The following is a 21020-nucleotide window of genomic DNA, read 5'->3' as shown; positions in this document are numbered from 1 at the left end:
ATAAATTACAAATGGTGGAAAGAAAAATGCATTATTTCTATAGGTGCTTGGTAGTTTAATTATTTGTGTGACACACAGAACCAAAATTGATTTTTCCAATCATATTTGTTTCAATGCAAGTCTTGAGTAGATATTTCAGTTCTACTGCTATGAACGTCTAGACTTCTTCTGCTGATAGCTGCACATCTATCTGGTGAAAGTTTTACTGGAAATGAAAATCAACTACAAATAGCACCAGTTTGGACCAATGGGTAACAATACAGGTTAAAGAGCTGATTAGCAAAGGGTACTGAAGCCTAGTGACAATGGCACTGGACTAAGACCTCAGATGTCAGGAGTTCAAATAATTGCAAGCTGAGAAACAAAATTCAGTAAATGTGGCAATTTGTCAACTGACACCAGGGAAAAACTGACTATGAAAGTTACATGATTGTTGTAATAAACCCAACTGGCTCAAATTCCTTAAGGTTATGATTTCATAATGTAGAGAAAATGTTTCCATCTGTGGGGAGTCCAAAACTAGGGGCCATAAATATGAGATAGGCTCACCACCATCTTCTCAAGGGCATTTAGGGATGGGCAATAAATGCTGGCCTTGCCAGCGATGCCCACATCCCATGAACGAATAAAATAAAAAGATAGTTATCAATATATCCAATGCGGAATTCAAGAAGAACTTCTTTACTCAAGAGAGAAGAGAGAATGTGGCACTTGTTACCACAAGGAGTAGTTGAGGTGAATAGTATAGATGCATTTAAGGGAAAGCTAGGTAAATACATGATGGCGAAGGAATAGAAAGTTATGCTGATAGGGTTAGATGAAATGGGGTGGGAGTGGGCTCGTGTGGAGCACAAACATCGGCGTGGACCAGTTGGACCAAATGGCCTGTTTCTGTGTTGTAAACTCCATGTAATTCTACGTAATGTCATTCAGGGAAGGGAACCTGGCACGCTTCCATAGTCTGACCTACATGTGACTCCAGTCCCATACTAATGTCCTCAGGGTAACTAATGATCAGCAATGAATGCTGCCTTGCCAGGACCAGCTAATAGCAAATAGAAAGATTGAAAAATTGCTGTCTCCCACTAAAGTAAAGCAGTATAAAATAGTTCTATTGTGCAAGCTTGTACTATCATTAGATACATTTAAACCACATCAAACTTGTCTAACTATATTGCACATTTGTTGATTCGGAATCCAAAATCAACCTGCAAATGTTCTTGTTCATATTTGATAAAGCCGAGCCTGTTTTTACTTCTTGGAATACCACATAACATCAATTGTTTTTGGCAAGGCTTGTATGGCACCACCTTTTGGCTTCAAATTCTACACTTACGGGCAGATTCAAGCTACATTTGCAGTGGGTGAGGACTGAAGAGATCGCAAAGTTGCTGTTTAAAGAATGGACTCAGTCGAGAATATTTCATGGACTTTATGGGTTTTTCTGAGGGTGTTTTCCCTGTGATGGGATCACCCTGTGCAGGTAAGTGAAAAAGCTGTTTTGTTAAAACTCCAGAGGCCGCATGGCAGTTTGCTGTGACAAAAGAACTGTCAGTCATCCAGAACGGGTTTGCCCACCAGTCACAGCTAAAGGAAGGGAGCCACGAATATTGACAAAAAAGCTGTCGGCCAGGAAGGGGGGGGGGCATTGACAAAGCCATTCTAATATGCAATAGCACTTCTCACCTCCATCTCAGAAGGAAAAACAGAAACAATGAACCCATTAGCCTGACCAGCCATATAATAGCCGGGTCTTTCCCAACACAAAGACTCAGAGATGCCCAGAATTAAGGGCCATCAGCCCAATACATATGGGTTGGATGGCCCATCACTGACTAAGTACCGTGCTTAGAAACAAAGGGGTTTTAAAGATTGGCAGGACAGATAGGGATCGCAAAACTCCCATAAAGACAGGGTCTTTTCCACTTTATTTTTAGCTTGAAGTTTGTAGCTTGAAGGTGGGAGTGAAGCTTGGAGCTTGCAGCTTGTATCTAGAGAGAGCCCTCTCTCCCTCTCGCTCTCACTCCACCAAGATCGATATATTAGGAGGAAGCCACAGTACTGCAGAAGAAGCTACTGAGACTGAAGACCAGGCAATAACTTCCCACAGCTGAGCTAAAGAAAGGAAACCAGCTGGTGTGGTGCTGAGCATGATCGAGAGTGTTCCAAGCCAGTAACCAGATATCCCAGGCAAGCTGGGTAAGGGCTCAGGGTTTTCTCAGAAGTGGAGCTTTTCAGGACTATTCTGGGGAGGGTGATTCGTTGGTAGGGGTAGGGTTAGAATCCACTAGGGAATTACTGCATGTTACTAGGTCTCATTTCTGTACTGTATGTATGTTGTTTGTAACCTGGATTTTATTCTCCACAGAGACAATGATTTATGCATGTTTTAGCCAGTGTATGTTAGACCAAATAAATAAGTACGATTTTTTACCGAAGCATTCCTGTCCATGACTCATTTCATTTACACTCTGAATAATTCTTGGGTCTAGAACTTTCGTAAGGCAGGGGCGACACGAGCCGTCTGTCTAGCAATTGGGCTAGTATTAAAATCGCTTACAGAACTTTTGGTGGCAGAAATTGGGATGGCACCTTGAAACTTATGCCAGGTGAGTTCTTTTGACGGTGGAGGCGGTTTGTTTATTGTATCAGCCCCCTTGCGGCCTGACGTAATAAATGGAGTTGTGTCGAGTGGGGTGGTGTCACCGAGCAGTGTTCCCGCTAGTCTGGCCTCCTCTGCCCATTAATTTTAATGGATAAAAATTGTAGACTGGGAGTGTACAATTTTACAATTGGGCATGCAGCAGGTATAGTTGGATTTTTACCCCATATTGTCTGCCATCTAACTAGGTGGGACTCAGTTTTTGACACATTTTGTTCATTTCATCAGCATACCATCAGACACTTTGAAACATACAAAAAGTTTTGTATCTAATCTTAGTAGACTTTTATTTATTTCAGAATTGTTGATAAACGAATGATCCAGATTCTGCTTAAAAGCAGTTAGAAGAAGGCAATAAGGAGCAACATGTACAATATATACACATTCGATCTAATTTCTGTAAACAATTTATTTCTGGGAACCAGGTTATTTTCCAGGGTGCAAGTTGTTAGCCATCCAATGTTTCCATTATTGGTTTAGTAAATGAGGTATTTTTCCTAAATGGAGTATCACCAGTCGTTATTGCAGTGACGCCCTGTTTTGAAAGAGAGAGAGAAAACAATTAATCTTGGTTAGTTTTAAAACAAATATTTTTAACAACAGTAGTTTATATTAGGATTTGGTGTCAGTGAAAACCCAGGTGTGGACACCATCATTAGCAATGGCTGATCATCAATACTTAAAGAAGCTTTATGGACCTGCTATAAATTTAACTTGTTAATTGTCTTAAGCTAAGTAATGATTGGAATGCTTGCCTGAGAATTATTTGGTAGGAGATTCCTATTTTCAAATCCATTTGATAACTTTTGACATCTTGTTAAACACAGACATTAATGCATCATTATAACTGAATTTTGGGATACTAAATTATGTTACGCTCTATTTTTTCCATTTCCCCCTCTCCCCATGCACTATAGGGATGATTATGTCCCATAATGCAAGGTCAGCTCACTATATGATATAAATTTTGTTCCAGTGCATTGCTGATGATGTGCTCAGAGAGTGCCATGCATAGAAATGGGGATTTCCACCGTTAGCTGAAGAAAGAACTTTGGGGGGACGGTGGGGAGAAACATACTGCCAGAGGAAGAAAGATCTTTTGGAGCATTAGGTGGAACAGGAGGTAAGCTGGATAGCCCTAGTGGGAGATAAAAAATGTTAAAGACTTTCTGCACATCTTCCTTCACAGCACTCATTTGTAGTGGGTGCTGAGCGACTGGTCTGCTGCTCAGGCACTCCAACTGTAAGTTGGAGAGTAGGTATAATGAAACAAAAAACAGAACCGTAACAGGCCTTGTGTACAAATTGTATGCAGGCTCGCAACATATTGTGCACAAGCCAGCAATATTGGGGAGCAATAGGCACATTGATCATGCAGTAGGCCACACGCCTTTGAGCTCAATTCTTAATGATATGGGGAGTCAGTAACTAATGTGCACAATGGGTATTGTTGCTACATTATCAAATCTTACAGTATTGTGCGCAGTTTAGGTCTCCTTATCTAAGAAAGGATATACTTGCCATAGAGGGAGTGCAGTGAAGGTTCACCAGATTGATTCCTGGGATGGCAGGACTGTCGTATGAGGAGATTGGGTCGACTAGACCAGTATTCACTAGAGTTTAGAAGAATGACAAAGGATCTCACTGAAACGTATAAAATTCTAACTGGGTTGAATAGACTGGATGAGGGAGGATGTTTCCCCTGGCTGAGAAGTCTAGAACAAGGGGTCACAGTCTCAGGATACAGGGTAGGAAATTTAGGACTGAGATGAGGAGAAATGTTTTCAATCAGAGGGTGGTGAACCTGTGGAATTCTATACCACAGAAGGCTATGGGGGCCAAGTCATTGAATGTATTTAAGAGGGAGATAGATAGATTTCTAGAAACAAAAGGCATCAAGGGGTATGGGGAAAAAGCAGGAATATGGGGCCCAAGTTTCCACATGATTTGCGCCTGATTTTTAGGAGCAACTGGTGGAGAACGGACTATCTTAGAAATCGCAATTCTCCACATTTTTTTTTCTGCAGTTCGAGTCAGGTAGAACAGTTCTACTTTGGAACAGAATTTTTTCTTCAAAAGGGGGCGTGTCCGGCCACTGACGCCTGATTTCAAAGTTTCCACAGTGAAAATGTACTCCAAACTAAAGTAGAATGGAGCAAGTGAAGATTTTTGTAGAACTGAAAAAACCTGTTCTACACATTAAAAAATCAGGCGCAGGTTACAAATTAGGCGTCCAGAACGAGGTGGCGGGGGGGGGGGGGAAGGGAACTCATTAAATTCTACAATCAATCCTTATTTATACTTCTACAAATATTATACAAATAAATCCAACCAGAATAAACATTTATAAGCAAAGAAAAGATTAAATAAACCATCTTCCTACCTGTGTGAAAGTGCTTCAGCCAGGGAGAATTCTGCAGTCAGCCTGAGGCGCCCGTTCTGCCCGCCGGGGGGGGGGGGGGGGGGGAAGGGAGGGAGGGGAGAGGAGGCGCCCGTTCTTTCCCGCCGGGGGGGGAGGGGAGGCGCCCGTTCTGCCCGCGGGGGGGGGGGGGGAAAGAGGAAGAAAACAGCGGTTTGTGGCCGTGGAGGGTGGGGAGGGGAAGGAGACAGTGAGAAGGCTGCAAGTGCTGATGTGCTGATGGCAATGTGCTTTTATTAAAAAAATGTTCAAAAATTAAACAGCTACAAAGAACTTCAAAAATGGCCGAGTGCCAATGTTTTTTTCACACTGAGCATGCGCGAACGCTCCAACGCGCACGCGCAGCGTTGCCGGCAGGAAAAAAACTAATTTAAATAGTACCCGCCTCCTCCCACTTACAAAATCAGCGCGAGTGTAGGCTCCGCCCCCCCTGGGCACCGCGCCAAACAGAAAAGGAGCTGCAAAGCACTCGAGAATAGCGCGTTTTTTTTCTGGTGCCATTTTAGGCGCGAAAAACGGGCGCCCAGCTCGGGGGGGCGCCCGTTTTTTATCCTGTGGAAACTTGGGCCCATGGTGTTGAGATAGAGGATCAGCCATGATCACATTGATTGGTGGTGCAGACTCGAAGGGCCGAATGGCCTACTCCTGCTCCTATTTTTCATGTTTCTACGTTTCTATGTCTTTGTTTCTATTACAAGTTACATTGGCATGATAGTGACAGCAACAGTCCAAAAGGGGTTCTTAACCTTGCACACTAAGAACATTGAGCAACCTAAAAGATATATATAGTGGCAAAAAACATTGCCCAAAGTAATTGTGGAAAACAACTTTAGCTGCAGTTTGTGATCGAGACTATGGTGGTAGAGAGGCTGCGGGTGATGGCAACGTCAAGCAGACAGTCATGAATAAGGAGGGTTTATGCTGTGGGAGAGGATTAAGGAAGACAGGAAGGCAGTGAATTCAGAGGAGAAAAGGAAAAGGAGCTAAGATGGAGAATGGAATCACTGAAGATAAGGAAAGAAGAAATTAAAGATGGTATTGCTGGGGAACAGAAAGGGGAAGAGACAGGATAGGCGGGCCCAATAGGCCAATAGGCATCAACAGAAAAAAAAAGCGAAATATAAGTAATAGGTCTGGAGCAGCAGTCAAAATGTGCACATGAATGGACACAGAAAATTTGGGTTAAATAGGCATGGCAGAGAATAGAAAAGACGTGTCCTTTTCGTAAACAGAGGACTTTCCGTCTTACTCCAGGTGCCTTGTATCGGATGGATTAAAAATTGTTACACTCAGTACCTTAATGTTACAATAAAATATTACAGAATTTAATGAACCAACTGTCAGTCCACAGGCACAACAACTGTACTGAACACTAAAGCACTCCACAATTAAGGCTCACAAATGCAACAGATGTTATCCTTGCTTTTTAAGTGAATCTTCCTCTGCAGGTTCAGTCGGTAAAGGCACCAATCCTTGGTCTATCCTGATACCATGAAGGTTTACTAGGTATAATATTTGCACCAGCATAATTTCTAGTCCATTGAAATTCATTGAAATATTCTTGTCAATCTTCTCTGATCTTTCTCCAAAGCATCAATATCTTTATTAAGGTAGATGCCAATTTGTCATAAATTCCAAGGGCTTTAATAACTTTAAAAGTTTCTAATGTAAATTTATTCATTGCTTTCTGAAAATCCAAGTAAATTGTAGAGTAACTTCACTGATCTTGTGCTTATAGTGGAGAGCCATATGGGAGGGAGTACAGGGCACAGATGGGATTACAACACTACAGCGGCATTTCTCCGACCCACGCTCCCTTTGTGCGTGGCTTCCTTCTAGCAGCGAAGGATCGGTCAATTTATATTGATATCTTTTAGATAGTCAATATGTGCTAATTTAATTATCGCCTCAAAAATTATGACCCATTGCATCAAACATTATGCTGACTATTCCTTCCACTCTCTTTGATCTTTAGATGATCACTGACAGTAACCTTTAAAATGCTTTGAGTATTTTCTCCAGTCCTAATAAAAGCCTTTCTATTGCTGTCTTATCTCTTATAGTTATCCTCGAACAGATGATACGACTTCCAATCTTGGTTTTTTTGTATCAACAAAATTCAGCTGAGCGTTTACTTTGGTTTTGACCTCCTCATTCAGTCTTGGTCTTGCCAATGTTCTTCTTCTCCATGGGATATATATCTTTCCCACATTCCTTACAGTAGTCTTAATATTTTCTTAATTTTCTTCTGGCTTGTTTTCCAATTCCACTTGCAATATAGTGTTCTTTAGAACTCCCTTTATAGCTTAAAAGTGTGCTCTTTTAAAGTATTGCACTTACATGTTGATATTTTAGGCTATATTCTTCGTGGGGGAATATTTCCTTTGTATGCTCTGTGTAATGAAATTGTAAGCATATTCTATATAAACTCATTTATAATTTTTTTTTACATATAGTGGATGGTGGAAATGTTCCCCCAAATATGATATGCAACGCATCTATGAAAATAGTACGAGGACCTACCACCATTAACTGTTGCTAGTCAGCTCTGGTGGATAGATAAATGCTAAAGTAACACACTATCCTTCCCATGCTGTGAATGTTCTGTATGGAGTTACTTGAACTTTCACTCCATCAGTTTAGTTATAGTAGGTCTATCCACTTTACGTTTGGGATATTAGAAATCCAGCATGATCATCATATTACTGTTGCCACTTTATTGCCTAAACAGCTTGTTTATTTGAGTCAATGATCAATTGCATTTATCAATTGCTACTTTGCTGCCTTTAATACAACAACTGTAATTTCTACTGCTCCTGCTTTCTACCCTTCTTAAGGTATAACCTTTCAATCGCTATCATAGCATGCCTTAGCAATAAGAGAATTCCTCTGCCTACCTTAATAGATTCATCTTTGTAAAACATTATGTACCCTCTTAGTCTTATGTCTCACAGTCATGTTTTCATGATTTTAACCTTGCAAATGATCTCAATGTTGTTAGCTGTACATACCTCTGAATCTAGTAGTTTGTTCTTATGTTTCTTGCATAAGTAAAAAAGCATGTCAACTAATTTTCAAACCAATTTATCCATCTTTAAAGCCTATTATTCATGGTTCTTTCCTTAATTGAGCAAAATTGCTTCTTAGTCCTGAATAGTCATTTGCGCTATAGATTACAATAGATAACCTGTATCTGCACTCCTCAAATTCTGCCCTCTCGAGCATCCCTGATTATAATCGCCACGGGTGGCTGTGCCTTCAGCTGCCTAGGCCCTAAGCTCTGGAACTCCCTCTCCACCTCTGTACTTCTTATTCCTTCTTTGAGATGCTCTTTAAAACCTACCTCTTTGACCAAGCTTTTAGTTATCTGCTGTAATTTATTCTTATGTAGCTCGGTGTCAAATTTTTTGTCTTATAACACTCCTGTGAAGCGACTATTTTAAAGGCGCTATAAAAATACAATGTTGTTGTTGCTTTCTGATGTTCAATATGTGCCTCTAAAACAACAGAAGGACTGTAGTATTGCAATATGTCACTCATCCATAAATCTTCAATATAGCTGGATTGAGCCAGTTAAACCCAAGATATGATTGTTGAAGTAACCTTCTGAGCCTAGCCATTTTTTTCCATTACTGTTCTAACAAGTGTCAAGCAGCTGTCAGTGTTGGCCTCCTCCTCCATACCCCCTGCCTCGTAAATCTACAGCTGTCAGTAAGGTTTCTAATTATACACAGCTCCTTTTCAGATGGGAACACATACGCTCAACCACACAGGGATTCAGGTTGAAACAGAGCGCCCAGTGTGGGCAGAAATTCCGAATTAACTGGTCTCGATACATGAGGCATTCAACCTAGCCTTGCATATTCCAATTAAAAGACTAGTTTTCTCAAGATTTCTTATGGATAGAAATTCGTTTTTAAGCTTATGCAAGAGGATCTGCAAATGTGTTCATAGGTGATAAAATGTGAGTTACTATCAAGGATACAATTTCAGTTTATTCTTCTTTTTCTTTACCATATTAAACGTATTTTCAACATCAAATCTTGCAACTCTGCAGTTCCCTTAATTAGCAAATGAAAATTTTCAACTAAACACTATTAGAACTTATGTTTTCAGTTAAATTTAGATCCAAAATATTTCCTTCTGTAATTTCCTATTGTAAATCTTTATGTTTAATTTCCTCTGTGTAATATTTTATGCACACCTCTGAATGAAATTGTACAGATTCCTCTCTGTACTATCGTAACACAGCAACTCCCAAATAAATGGACTTACATGTACTCGTTTGGCATGGTCAGACCAGATTGTAATAGGTTGTTCAATTTTGTAGTTATGCTCCTATAAGTAAAAGTTTGCACATAAATACAGAATAAAGCAGGTCAAGACAATACATGGTAACATAAGCTGATAATTAAAGGATATGATAAATGTATAGTTTAAAATAATGAAAGAAAATTGAATCAACTTTTGTTCATTTGGCTGTAAGCGAACCTTACATAATTTTAACAAAATATAGAGCCACATCAAACAGTAAGTTATTATTGCACAAAATACTAATAATGAAAAATAAAGCAGAAAATGCTGAAAAAATGCAGCAGTCCTCATTATGGTGTAGAGCTGTACCAAAAATGTTAAGTTATTTTTTTTCTTTCAGAAGCTGGTCAAATGCTGTGACTTCCAGTATTTTATGATCAGATTCCAATATTTGTAATTTTTGATTTGTTTTCTCTTAACATGTAGCCAGCTTGTGTATAACAGAATTGAATATATCAGTATTGTGCCAGCTAAGGTCCTCATCTACAAAGCAGTCCCTGAGATGCTAAGATGCAGTTTTCTGCATTTTGTCGATATGTTACTTTGCAAACATTCTTGTTTGATTTACAATCCAGCCATTTGCAGGAAACTACATTTCAGCAGATCAATAAAAACTTTGTGAATAGGGGCTGGAGTCAGGAGCAGATTGGGAACTTGGTAACCATTTGCTTCTGTCCAGTTTTCACATAAATTAATTCAGCAGTAATTTACAGAAAGGCTAGGTCAAAGTCAGCAACATAGAACAAGATAATGTTTAATTGAAGTTATATATAATAGTTAACAACAGTGCTGCACTCATACAGTGATAAATAGTAAGTTTTCCAGTTTTGTATATAAAGTTACAACTTCTTTTATAGCTATCCCCATTTAGCCAAATGTCTGGGGATGGTCAGGACATGTTTTATATATAATAAATGAAATACATAAGTAAACCTTCATATATTTTTCCACTGTTTGTTCAATCAGGTATAATACAGATAAAGTATAAATGGACTTCAAAAATTAAGCCAAATTTCTATAAATATTTTTGTCCCCATGCATTTTCCATTCTAAACAAATTGTACAGCATTTGCTGCAAGATTTTTCTTATTGTTTATAATCTGTTAACATTTTATTTAACTTTTTCCCTCCTGACTACTCTTTGAAAAATGTTACTTGATATCTGGCTTCAACAATCCTCCCCTACATTACACACATGTATTTTTAAAAGTGCTGTGCCAAATGGCTAGACCGTTCTGCCTTTTCCATGTTTGGATGACTGGACTTTCTTCAGTTTATTTGTACCAGGTATTGAGGCATGAAGCTAAATAATCAGTGTCTTATGCTCAGATGCTTACCATAGTAGGAGGAGGTGGAACAGATTTAAAGCCTTCTATTCTGAAGTCACGCCCTGTTACGGACAGTGATTCTATCGGTGCCATTGCAAAGGCAACATTGTGTTCATCAAATACTTCCTTGCTAAAACATGAACAAAACGGTACAAGAAAAGGGTGTGAGTAAAGGGTTTGCTTAGCATTGTATCAACCATTAAGTTTGCTGCATGTCTACCACTATCATTGCATGGAAAAGCACAATGAATTGAAGCAGGGAAGCAAGAGGCCTCCAAAATTCTCACATGACATGTATGGTTACACATGGCAACAGAAGCCAGATGAAGCAAAACAGCTGGATTGAGGTCTGTCTGTAAAAGTCAAGTTCCATAATAAGCTGAGGAAATGTCATTCAATTAAGCCATCTAAAGTGTGGCACACTAGTTATTTGTGTCAGAGGAAGCAATACATCAAAAGGGGTTTAACAAAAGCAGATGTGCATTATGGCTAATGTTTCCAAGCTAACTTTTTGAAAGTAATTTTACTCACCTACAGAATATGGTATTTCAGTAATAAAGACCAAACTAAACTTTCACTGTTATTTCAACCAACACAAAGAAGTCTTTCAAGTTTCACTCTTCCGGCTAATTTCAGAAATTTGTAATGAGTAGCCAGTCAACGTGGTTGAATTTAGAAATGAGGCCAACAGTGAATAAGTTACAACAATAAAATGTGAACAACATTTTGAATGAAACCCAATCAGGATAAAACAAATCGCTGGAATTCAGGAGGAGGGTATTGTATTTCATTTTAATAGTTTTCAATAATGACCTCAAAATTATTTCCAGAAAATGAATGCTGATACTTTAACATTAAAGAAAAAAGAACAAAAAAGACTTATTTCATACTTCATTGTTCAAAACAGCAGTGTGTCAGCCAGTCAGTGGATCAGTCGACTTGGCCTGAATCACAGATTCAGACTTACGTTAAAAAAGCTGGATTTATTCACAATCTGATAAATTCCTATTTTCTAAAATGTTCCAAGTGGTAAAGAAAAAAGAGCAGGAAACAAAAAGTAGCATGACACATTTCTACTGACGTGTTTTGAGTTTCTATATTAAGATGTTAAAAACAAGTGAATCAAGCTTGAGCTGATTTAGTCAGCAACTGGTGTATTGTGATTGAATCTGAATATTTAAAAGGGAAAAAGCAGCAAAGCTGTGTTTTTGATGTCTGTGTTACAGACTGATGCTATGAAAATGGATTATTTTCTGGTAGGCGGGTGGACCGAACAGCCCATCTATCATACATTAAATGTTAAAAAGAATGTTCAAATGTTTTTTATTAAATGTTTGGAAGGCAATATTACAAATAATAGTTTCTGGGCTAAGGTTATTAATGAATGCCTAAAAATTACATCCTTGATTTAAAGGAAGAATTCATTCACAGTGTAAAATAGTCTCGTATATAACTAATTAATAAAAAACCCTTTCACAGACTAAAATAAAAGTTAAATATTTCATTGTCTTGGCCATATTTCAAACAGAGTATTGGGCCATGATTTCGCCTACCTCGAGGGAGTCGGTGCGGCCGGGGTCGGTGGTGGGTCCCGACCTCGGTGCTGGCTCCAGCCACTGTGAAGAATGATTTTACGTTGATTGGGCTTGTTAAACCGACCCAGCATGTTTGCTGGCCAACTGAAGGAAGAGTGTCTGATGATGTCATTTGATGATGTATCATCAGCCAGTTTCCTTAAAGGGACCATGTGCAAACTTATTGAGGTGCTGCAAACACTGCCCAACACCCAAGCTCTCCCATAATTCCCTCCATACGCTTATGGAGGGAGTCACAGCACGCAGGGAGTTTTCTTTACTTCCAATGGGCAGAAGAGACCTCCCCAGGAGACCAACGCTGCCTGGTTGCACACTGCATAGGAGGACACAAGCAGTGATGTCGTCAGGAGGACCAGGCTACACTGGTGCAAACATTTCAATTATCTCAGTAGATCTTGAAACGTTACTGCAAAGCCACACTCAACTTCATCCTGCTGTGCCACTCATCACATCCCCATTACCCTACTCCTGCACATCCTTACTCACACCAACTTACCTTGCACCTCCACCCATCTCTCTCGATCTACATTATCACTTCCCCATCTCACTAGCCACCCCTCACACTCGGCCTCAATGTGAGCGTCGCTGGCAAGGCCAGTATTTATTGTCCATCCCCAATTGTCCTCGATAAGTTGGTGGTGAGCCGCCTTCTGGAACAGCTGCAGTCCTTGTGGTGAATGTTCTCCCACAGTGCTGTTAGGAAGAAGTTCCAGGGTTTTGACCCAGCGACGATGAAGGAACGCCTATATAATTCCAAGTCAGGATGGTGTGTGACTTGGAGGGGAACATGGAGATGGCGGTGTTGCCATGCATGTGCTGCCCTTGTCCTTCTAGGTGGTAGAGGTCGCGGGTTTGGGAGGTACTGCCGAAGGAGCCTTGGTGAGTTACTGCTGTGCATTTTGTAGATGGTACACATTGCAGCCATGGTACGTCAGTGATGCAGGGGGTGAACGTTTAAGGTGGTGGATGGAGTGCCAATCAAGTGGATTGCTTTTTTCTAGATGGTGTCGAGCTTAGAGTGTTGTTGGAGCTGCATTCATCCAGGCAAGTGGAGAGTATTCCGTCACATAGAAACATAGAAATTAGGTGCAGGAACAGGCCATTCGACCCTTCGAGCATGCACCGCCATTCAATAAGATCATGGCGGAACATTCAACCTCAGTACCCCTTTCCTGCTTTCTCTCCATACCCCTTAATCTCTTTGGCCGTAAGGCCATATCGAACTCCCTTTTGAATATATCTAATGAACTGGCATCAACAACTCTCTGCGGCAGGGAATTCCACAGGTTAACAACTCTCTGAGTGAAGAAGTTTCTCCGCATCTCAGTCCTAAATGGCCTACCCCTTATCCTAAGACTATGTCCCCTGGTTCTGGACTTCCCCAACATCGGGAACATTCTTCCCGCATCTAACCTGTCCAGTCCCATCAGAATCTTATACGTTTCTATGAGATCCCCTCCAATAAAGAAAGGAAAATCCTGAGATTACTACCTTTGAGGTCCTACTTTTTAATTTAACTCCTAGCTCACTTAATGCAGCTTGTAACCTCATTCCGCTTTTTACCTATATCGTTGGTACCTATATGCACCACGGCAACTGGCTGTTCACCCTCCTGCTCCAGAATGCCCTGCAGCCGCTCCGTGACATCCTTGACCCTTCCACCAGGGAGGCAACATACCATCCTGGAGTCTCGGTTGCGACTGCAGAATCGCCTATCTATTTCCCTTACAATGGAATCCCCCACCACTATAGCACTCCCACTCTTTTTCCTGCCCACCTGTGCAGCAGAGCCACCCACAGTGCCATGAACTTGGCTGCTGCTGCCTTCCCCTGGTGAGCTATCTCCCCCAACAATATCCACATTCCTGACTTGTGCCTTGTAGATGGTGGGAAGGCTTTAAGGAATCAGAAGGTGAGACAACCGCCGCAGAATACCTAGCCTCTGACCTGCTCTTGTTGCCACAGTATTTATGTGGCTGGTCCAGTTAGGTTTCTGGTCAATGGTGACCCCCAGGATGTTGATGGGGATTCATCGATGGTAATGCTATTGAACGTCAAGAGGCGGCGGTTAGAGTCTCGCATGTTGGAGATAGTCATTGCTTGGCACTTGCGTGGTGCGAATGTTACTTGCCACTTATCAGCCCAAGCCTGAATGTAGTCCAGGTCTTGCTTCATGCAGGCATGGACTGCTCCATTATCTGAGGAGTTGCAAATGGCACTGAACACTGTGTAATCAACAGCAAACATCCCCACTTCTGACCTTATGATGAAGAGAAGGTCATTGATGAAGCAGCTGAAGATGGTTGGCCTAGGACACTGCCTTGAGGAACTCCTGCCGTGATGTCCTGGGGCTGTGATGATTGACCTCCAACCACCACAACCACCTTCCATTGTGCTAAGTGAAATTAACAGTTAAATATTTAGGATTCTTTAGGCTGAAGTAGAGACAAACTAGCTAGCTAGCTCTCCAGCAATTTGCTAAATAGTTAATTAAACAGTTAGTTAAAACCAGTTCTTTGAACAGCTGACCAGTGGTGACTCATCTGAGCCACAAGCAGTTTAAAAACCAAGGGCTGGGTGCTGATAGCTTGGAGTGCATCAGCTCAGAGTGAGAAAACAAGAGTTTGGTAAGTGGGAGAATTTGGTGAAGTGGGGGGTGGGAGGTGTTGCTTTGCCTTGTTTTTCCTAACTTTTCCCGCAGAGCGGCAGCGTACCTGAGCGGGAGCAGACCAAGGCCTGGAGTGGGGATAAAAGCCACAGCAGACCACAGCATACAGCCAGTGTGATCACCGAGACTAGTTTTGATCGCCTGGTTGCGTCGGAGAGGCATTTTCCCAGATTTTTTCCCCAATCGGCCTGGGTTTTTATCTGTTTTGTTGCCTCTCCCAGGAAATCGCACGGCTCCGGTGAGGAGAACTCTGCTGTGTGACATCACAGGTAAGGCAGGTAAGTGATTGGTAGTGATTGTGGGCTAAGTTTTGCTTTTTTTCTTTTAAATTACCATATAGCATATAACTAAATACTAAAAACTAACCTTTATTTGTTTAACTAATTTAATAAACTATATAAGAACCTAAGAAATAGGAGCAGGAGTAGGCCATACGGCCCCTCGAGCCTGCTCGGCCATTTTATACGATCTTGGCTGATCCGATCATGGACTCAAGTTCACTTCCCTGCCCGTTCCCCATAACCCCTTATTCCCTTATCGATTAAGAAACTGTCGACCTCTGTCTTAAATTTATTCAATGTCCCAGCTTCCACAGTTCTCTGAGGCAGCGAATTCCACAGATTTACAACCCTCTGAAAAAATACATTTCTCCTCGTCTCAGTTTTAAATGGACGGCCTCTTATTCTAAGATTATGCCCCCAAGTTCTAGTCTCCCCCATCAGTGGAAACATTTTCTCTGCATCCTCCTTGTCAAGCCCCCTCATAATCTTAAACATTTCGATAAGATCACCTCTCAATCTTCTGAATTCCAATGAGTAGAAGCGCAACCTACTCAACCTTTCCTCATAGGTCAACCCCCTCATTTCTGGAATCAACTTAGTGAACCTTCTCTGAACTGCCTCAAAAACAAGTATATCCTTTCGTAAATATGGAAACCAAAACTGCCGCAGTATTCCAGGTGTGGCCTCACCAATACCCTGTATAACTGTAGCAAAACTTCCCTGCTTTTATACTCCATCCCCTTTGCAATAAAGGCCAAGATTCCATTGGCCTTCCTGATCACTTGCTGTACCTGCATACTAACCTTTTGTTTCATGCACAAGTACCCCCAGGTCCTGCTGTACTGCAGCACTTTGCAATCTTTCTCCATTTAAATAATAACTTGCTCTTTGATTTTTTTTCTGCCAAAGTGCATGACCTCACAGTTTCCAACATTATATTCCATGTACCAAATTTTTGCCCACTCACTTAGCCTGTCTATGTCCTTTTTCAGATTTGCTGTGTCCTCCTTACACATTGCTTTTCCTCCTATCTTTGTCTCGTCAGCAAACTTGGCTACGTTACACTCGGTCCTTCTTCCAAGTCATTAATATAGATTGTAAATAGTTGGGGTCCCAGCACTGATCCCTGCGGCACCCCACTAGTTACTAATTGCCAACCCGAGAATGAACCATTTATCTCGACTCTCTGTTTTCTGTTCTTTAGCCAATCCTCTATCCATGCTAATATATTACCCCCAACCCCTTGAACTTTTATCTTGTGCAGTAACCTTTTAAGTGGCATCTTGTCAAATGCTTTCTGGAAGCAAAATACACCACATCCACTGGTTCCCCTTTATCCACCCTGTTCGTGACATCCTCAAAGAATTCCAGCAAATTTGACAAACATGACTTCCCCTTCATAAATCCATGTTGACTCTGCCTGACTGAATTATGCTTTTCCAAATGTCCGGCTACTACTTCTTTAATAATGGACTCCAACATTTTCCCAACCACAGATGTTAGGCTAATTGGTCTATAGTTTCCTGCTTTTTGTCGGCCTCCTTTTTTAAATAGAAGCATTACATTTGCAGTTTTCCAATCTGCTGGGACCTCCCCAGAATCCAGGGAATGTTTGTAAATTACAACCAGTGCATCCACTATCCGCGTCGCTACTTCTCTTGAGACTCTCGGATGCAAGCCATCGGGTCCAGGGGATTTATCTGCCTTTAATCCCATTACCTTACTGAGTATCACCTCCTTAGTGATTGTGATTGTGTTAAGTTCTTCCCCCCCCTTTAGCCCCTTGACTATCCACTGTTGGGATATTGTTTGTGTCCTCTACTGTAAAGAACGATACAAAATATTTGCTCAGGGTTTCTGCCATCTCCATCTTCCCCATTACTAATTCCCCGGTCTCATATAGGGTAAATACTTGATTAACACTAATTTAATTAATTAAATTAAATAATGTGAAAACAGGAGATGTGTTGCTGCTGCAATATATGGGAGCTTCTGAACGTTTTGGTCCAGGGCGACTATATTTGTGGTAAGTGTCTGCAGCTCGACGAACCTCGGCTCCGAGTTGAGGAGCTGGAGTCCGAGCTGCAGATATTGCGAGACATCAGGGACGGAGAAAGTTACCTGGACCTTTTGCTCCAGGAGGCAGCCACACTCTCTAAATTAAATACTTTAGAATTGACACGTGGTCAGGGACAAGAGGGTGTGACTGCGAGTGAAGCAGACAAGGGGATCCAGGAGGTAGCATTGCAGGAGCCTCAGTCCCTGCACTTCTCCAATAGATTTGAGGTTCTTGCAACCTTGTGGACAAGTGTGCAGACTGCGGGGTGGATGAGCAGACTGACCAAGGCACCGTGGTGCAGAAAGCCATTCAAGTGGGGGGAGTAAAGAGGCAGAAGGTTGTAGTAGGGGACAGTATAGTTGGGGGGATAGATAGGGCTCTCTGTAGTCAAGAGTGTGCGTCCCAAAGGCTGTGATGCCTACCCAATGCCAGGGTAAAGGACATCTCCTCCGGGCTGGAGAAGAACTTGGAGTGGGAGGGGGAGGATCCAGTTGTCATGGTACAATGACATAGGTAGGACTAAGAAAGAGGTTCTGATGAGAGAGTTTGAACAGCTAGGGACTAAATTGGAAAGCAGAACCACAAAGGTAATAATCTCTGCATTATTACCTGAGCCACAAGCAAATTGGTATAGGGTCAATAGAATCGGGGAGATGAATGCGTGGCTCAGAGGGTGGTGTGGGAGAAGTGGGTTTCGATTTGTGGGGCACTGGCACCAATACTCGGAAAAGAGAGAGCTGTTCTGTGGGGACGGACTACATCTGAACTATGCTGGGACCAGAGTTCTAGCGAACAGAATAACTAAGGAGGTAGACAGGGCTTTAAACTAAATAAGGGTGTGGTGGAGGGGGGGGGGGGGCGGGGGGCGGGAAGATGGTTGCAGTGGAGAGAAATCTAGAATGCTAAAGAGAAGAGAAAACGAAGCAATGCAGCAAAGTGATTGTGATAAGGATAACTGGATTATGTTAGGAAGGGACAGAGCAAACAAACAAGAGTGCACTAACAATAGGGTCCAGGTAAGAAAAAATAGCGATAAGACAAATAGGGCTATAGTACAAAATAATATTAAGGTGTCTAATAATGTTAAAAAGACAAATTTAAAAGCATTGTATGTGAATGCACGAAGCATCTGTAATAAGGTAGACGAATTAATAGCGCAAATAGACGTAAGCGGATATGATATAGTTGCAATTACGGAGACATGGTTGCAGGGTGACCAGGGTTGGGAACTGAATATCCAAGGATATTCAATATTTAGGAAGGACAGGCAAAAAGGAAGAGGGGGTGGTGTGGCGTTGTTAGTAAAGGATGAAATCAGAGCAATAGTGAGACAGGATATTGGCTCAGAAAATCAAGATGTAGAATCAGTCTGGGTGGAGCTAAGGAGCACCAAGGGGCAAAAAACATTGGTGGGAGTTGTCTATAGGCCTCCAAACAGTAGTGGTAGTGTAGGGGATGGCATCAAACAGGAAATTAGAGATGCATGTCGCAAGGGTACTACAGTAATCGTAGATGACTTTAATCTACATGTAGACTGGCTAAACCAAATTAATAATAATACTGTGGCAGATGAATTCCTGGCGTGTGTACGAGATGGTTTTTTTAGAGCAGTATGTTGAGGAGCCTACTAGGGAACAGGCTATCCTACATTGGGTATTGTACATTGAGAAGGGGTTAATTAACAGTCTTGTTGTGTGGGGTCCTTCAGGGAAGAGTGACCCTAACATGATTGAATTTTTTATTAAGATGGAAAGTGAAGAAGTCCAATCTGAAACTAGGGTCCTAACTCTAAACAAAGGAAACTACAAAGGTATGAGGAATGAATTGGCTATGATAGATTCGGAAGATTCATTAAAAGGCATGACGGTGGGTAGGCAATGGCTAATATTTAAGGAATGAATGCATGAATTGCAATAGTTATACATTCCTTTCTGGTGTAAAAACACAAAAGGAAAAGTGGCCCAACTGTGGCTAACAAAATAAATTAAGGATAGTATTAGATCCAAAGAGGAGTTATACAAAGTTGCCAGAAAAAAGTAGCAAGCCTGAGGATTGGAGCAGTTTAGAATTCAGCAAAAAAGAACCAAGAGATTGATTAAGAGGGGGAAAAATAGAGTACGAGAGTAAACTTGCAAGGAACATAAAAACCGATTGCAAAAGTTTTTACAAGTGCGTAAAAAGAAAAAGATTAGTGAAAACAAATGTAGCTCCTTTACAGACAGAAACAGGAGAATTTGTAATGGGGAACAAGGAAATGGCAGAACAATTAAATAAATACTTCGGTTCTGTCTTCACGGAAGAGAACACAAATAACGTCCCAGAAATGCTAGGGAACCAAGGATCTAGTGAGCAAGAGGAATTAAAGAAAATGATTTAGTAAGAAAATAGTGCTGGAGAAACTAATAGGACGAAAGGCCAATAAATCCCTAGGGCTTGATGATCTGCAACCCAGAGTACTAAAAGAGGTAGCCATGGAAATTGTAGATGCATTCTATAGATTATGAAACAGTTCTTGCAGATTGGAGGGTGGCAAATGTAACCCCACTATTTAAAAAAGGAGGAAGAGAGAAAACAGGGAACTACAGACTGGTTAGCCTAACATCAGTAGTAGGGAAAATGTTAGAGTCTATTATAAAGGATGTGATAATGGCACACTTAGATAATATCAACGGGAGTAAACAAAGTCAACATGGATTTATAAAAGGAAAATCATGTTTGACAAACCTACTGGAGTTTTTTGAGGATGTAACTGAGGATGTAAGGGAGAACCAGTGGATGTAGTGTATTTGGATTTTCATAAGGCCTTTGATTACCCCCAATCCTATGGGACATTATGTATTGGCATGGATTGAAAATTGGTTAACTGACAGGAAACAGAGAGTAGGAATAAACAGGTCTTTTTTGGGGTGGCAGGCAGTGACTAGTGGGGTACCACAGGGATCAGTGCTTGCGCTCGAGCTATTCACAATATATATAAAATCCCTGTCCCGCGTCCCTGTGGACGATAAACTGATTTTGCTCAGTGACTTCAACGCCAGGGTCGGCAAGGATACAGCCCTCTGGGGAGGCGTGATTGGCAGAAAGCGGGTAGGGAAAGCCAACTCCAGCGGTACCTTACTCCTGACAAAATGTCTAGAACATGACCTTGTCATCACCAACACCTTGTTCCGCCAGATGGACAAATACAAGGCATCGTGGCAACCCCGCCGCTCCAAACACTGGCATCTGCTCAACTATGTCCTCGTCCGAGCCAGGGATCGCAAGGATGTGCGCATCACCCGTGCCATGACAGGAGCTGATGACTGCTGGACAGCCCACTGCCTAATCCGATCCATCATTGACATCAACATAGCCCCAAAGCGGCGAGGGCAGCAGAAGCAGTGCCGCAAAAAAGTCAATGCCGGGGCACTCAAAGACCCAGCTAAGAGAGCCCTATACAGTTAGCGCCTCACAGCTAACCTGGCGTGCTTTGATGACCCCGAGACGCAGAATGCCCACAGTGCTTGATCTGCCCTCCTATCCTCCATAACCAGTGCCTGCAAAGAGACGCTCGGTCACTCAACCAGGAAACACCAGAACTGGTTTGATGAGAATGACCAGGAGATCCAAGAGCTAACACATCACAAGCACAGGGCATTTCTGAGCCTTAAACAACAACCCAACTCGGGAGCAGTAAGGCAGCATTACAGACTGC

General features: G+C 41.7%; 1 protein-coding gene across 1 annotated transcript in view; it reads right to left on the bottom strand.

The window, feature by feature from the left end:
- Positions 1–2923: 2923 nt before the first annotated feature.
- Positions 2924–21020, bottom strand: part of spag8 (sperm associated antigen 8) — a 96306-nt gene continuing 78209 nt past the window's right edge. The window contains exons 4-6 of the mRNA XM_070862495.1: positions 10733–10853; positions 9357–9419; positions 2924–3197 (exon numbers count right to left, since the gene is read on the bottom strand). Coding sequence (XP_070718596.1) covers positions 3111–3197; positions 9357–9419; positions 10733–10853 — 271 coding nt within the window. The 3' untranslated portion in view covers positions 2924–3110. The remainder of the gene's footprint in view (positions 3198–9356; positions 9420–10732; positions 10854–21020) is intronic.

The sequence above is a fragment of the Pristiophorus japonicus genome, chromosome 2 (genome assembly GCF_044704955.1).
Source record: "Pristiophorus japonicus isolate sPriJap1 chromosome 2, sPriJap1.hap1, whole genome shotgun sequence".
In the NCBI taxonomy this organism is placed as follows: Eukaryota; Metazoa; Chordata; class Chondrichthyes; family Pristiophoridae; genus Pristiophorus; species Pristiophorus japonicus.
Note: the sequence above shows the minus strand (reverse complement) of the source record. Positions and strands in the feature narration are given on the sequence as shown.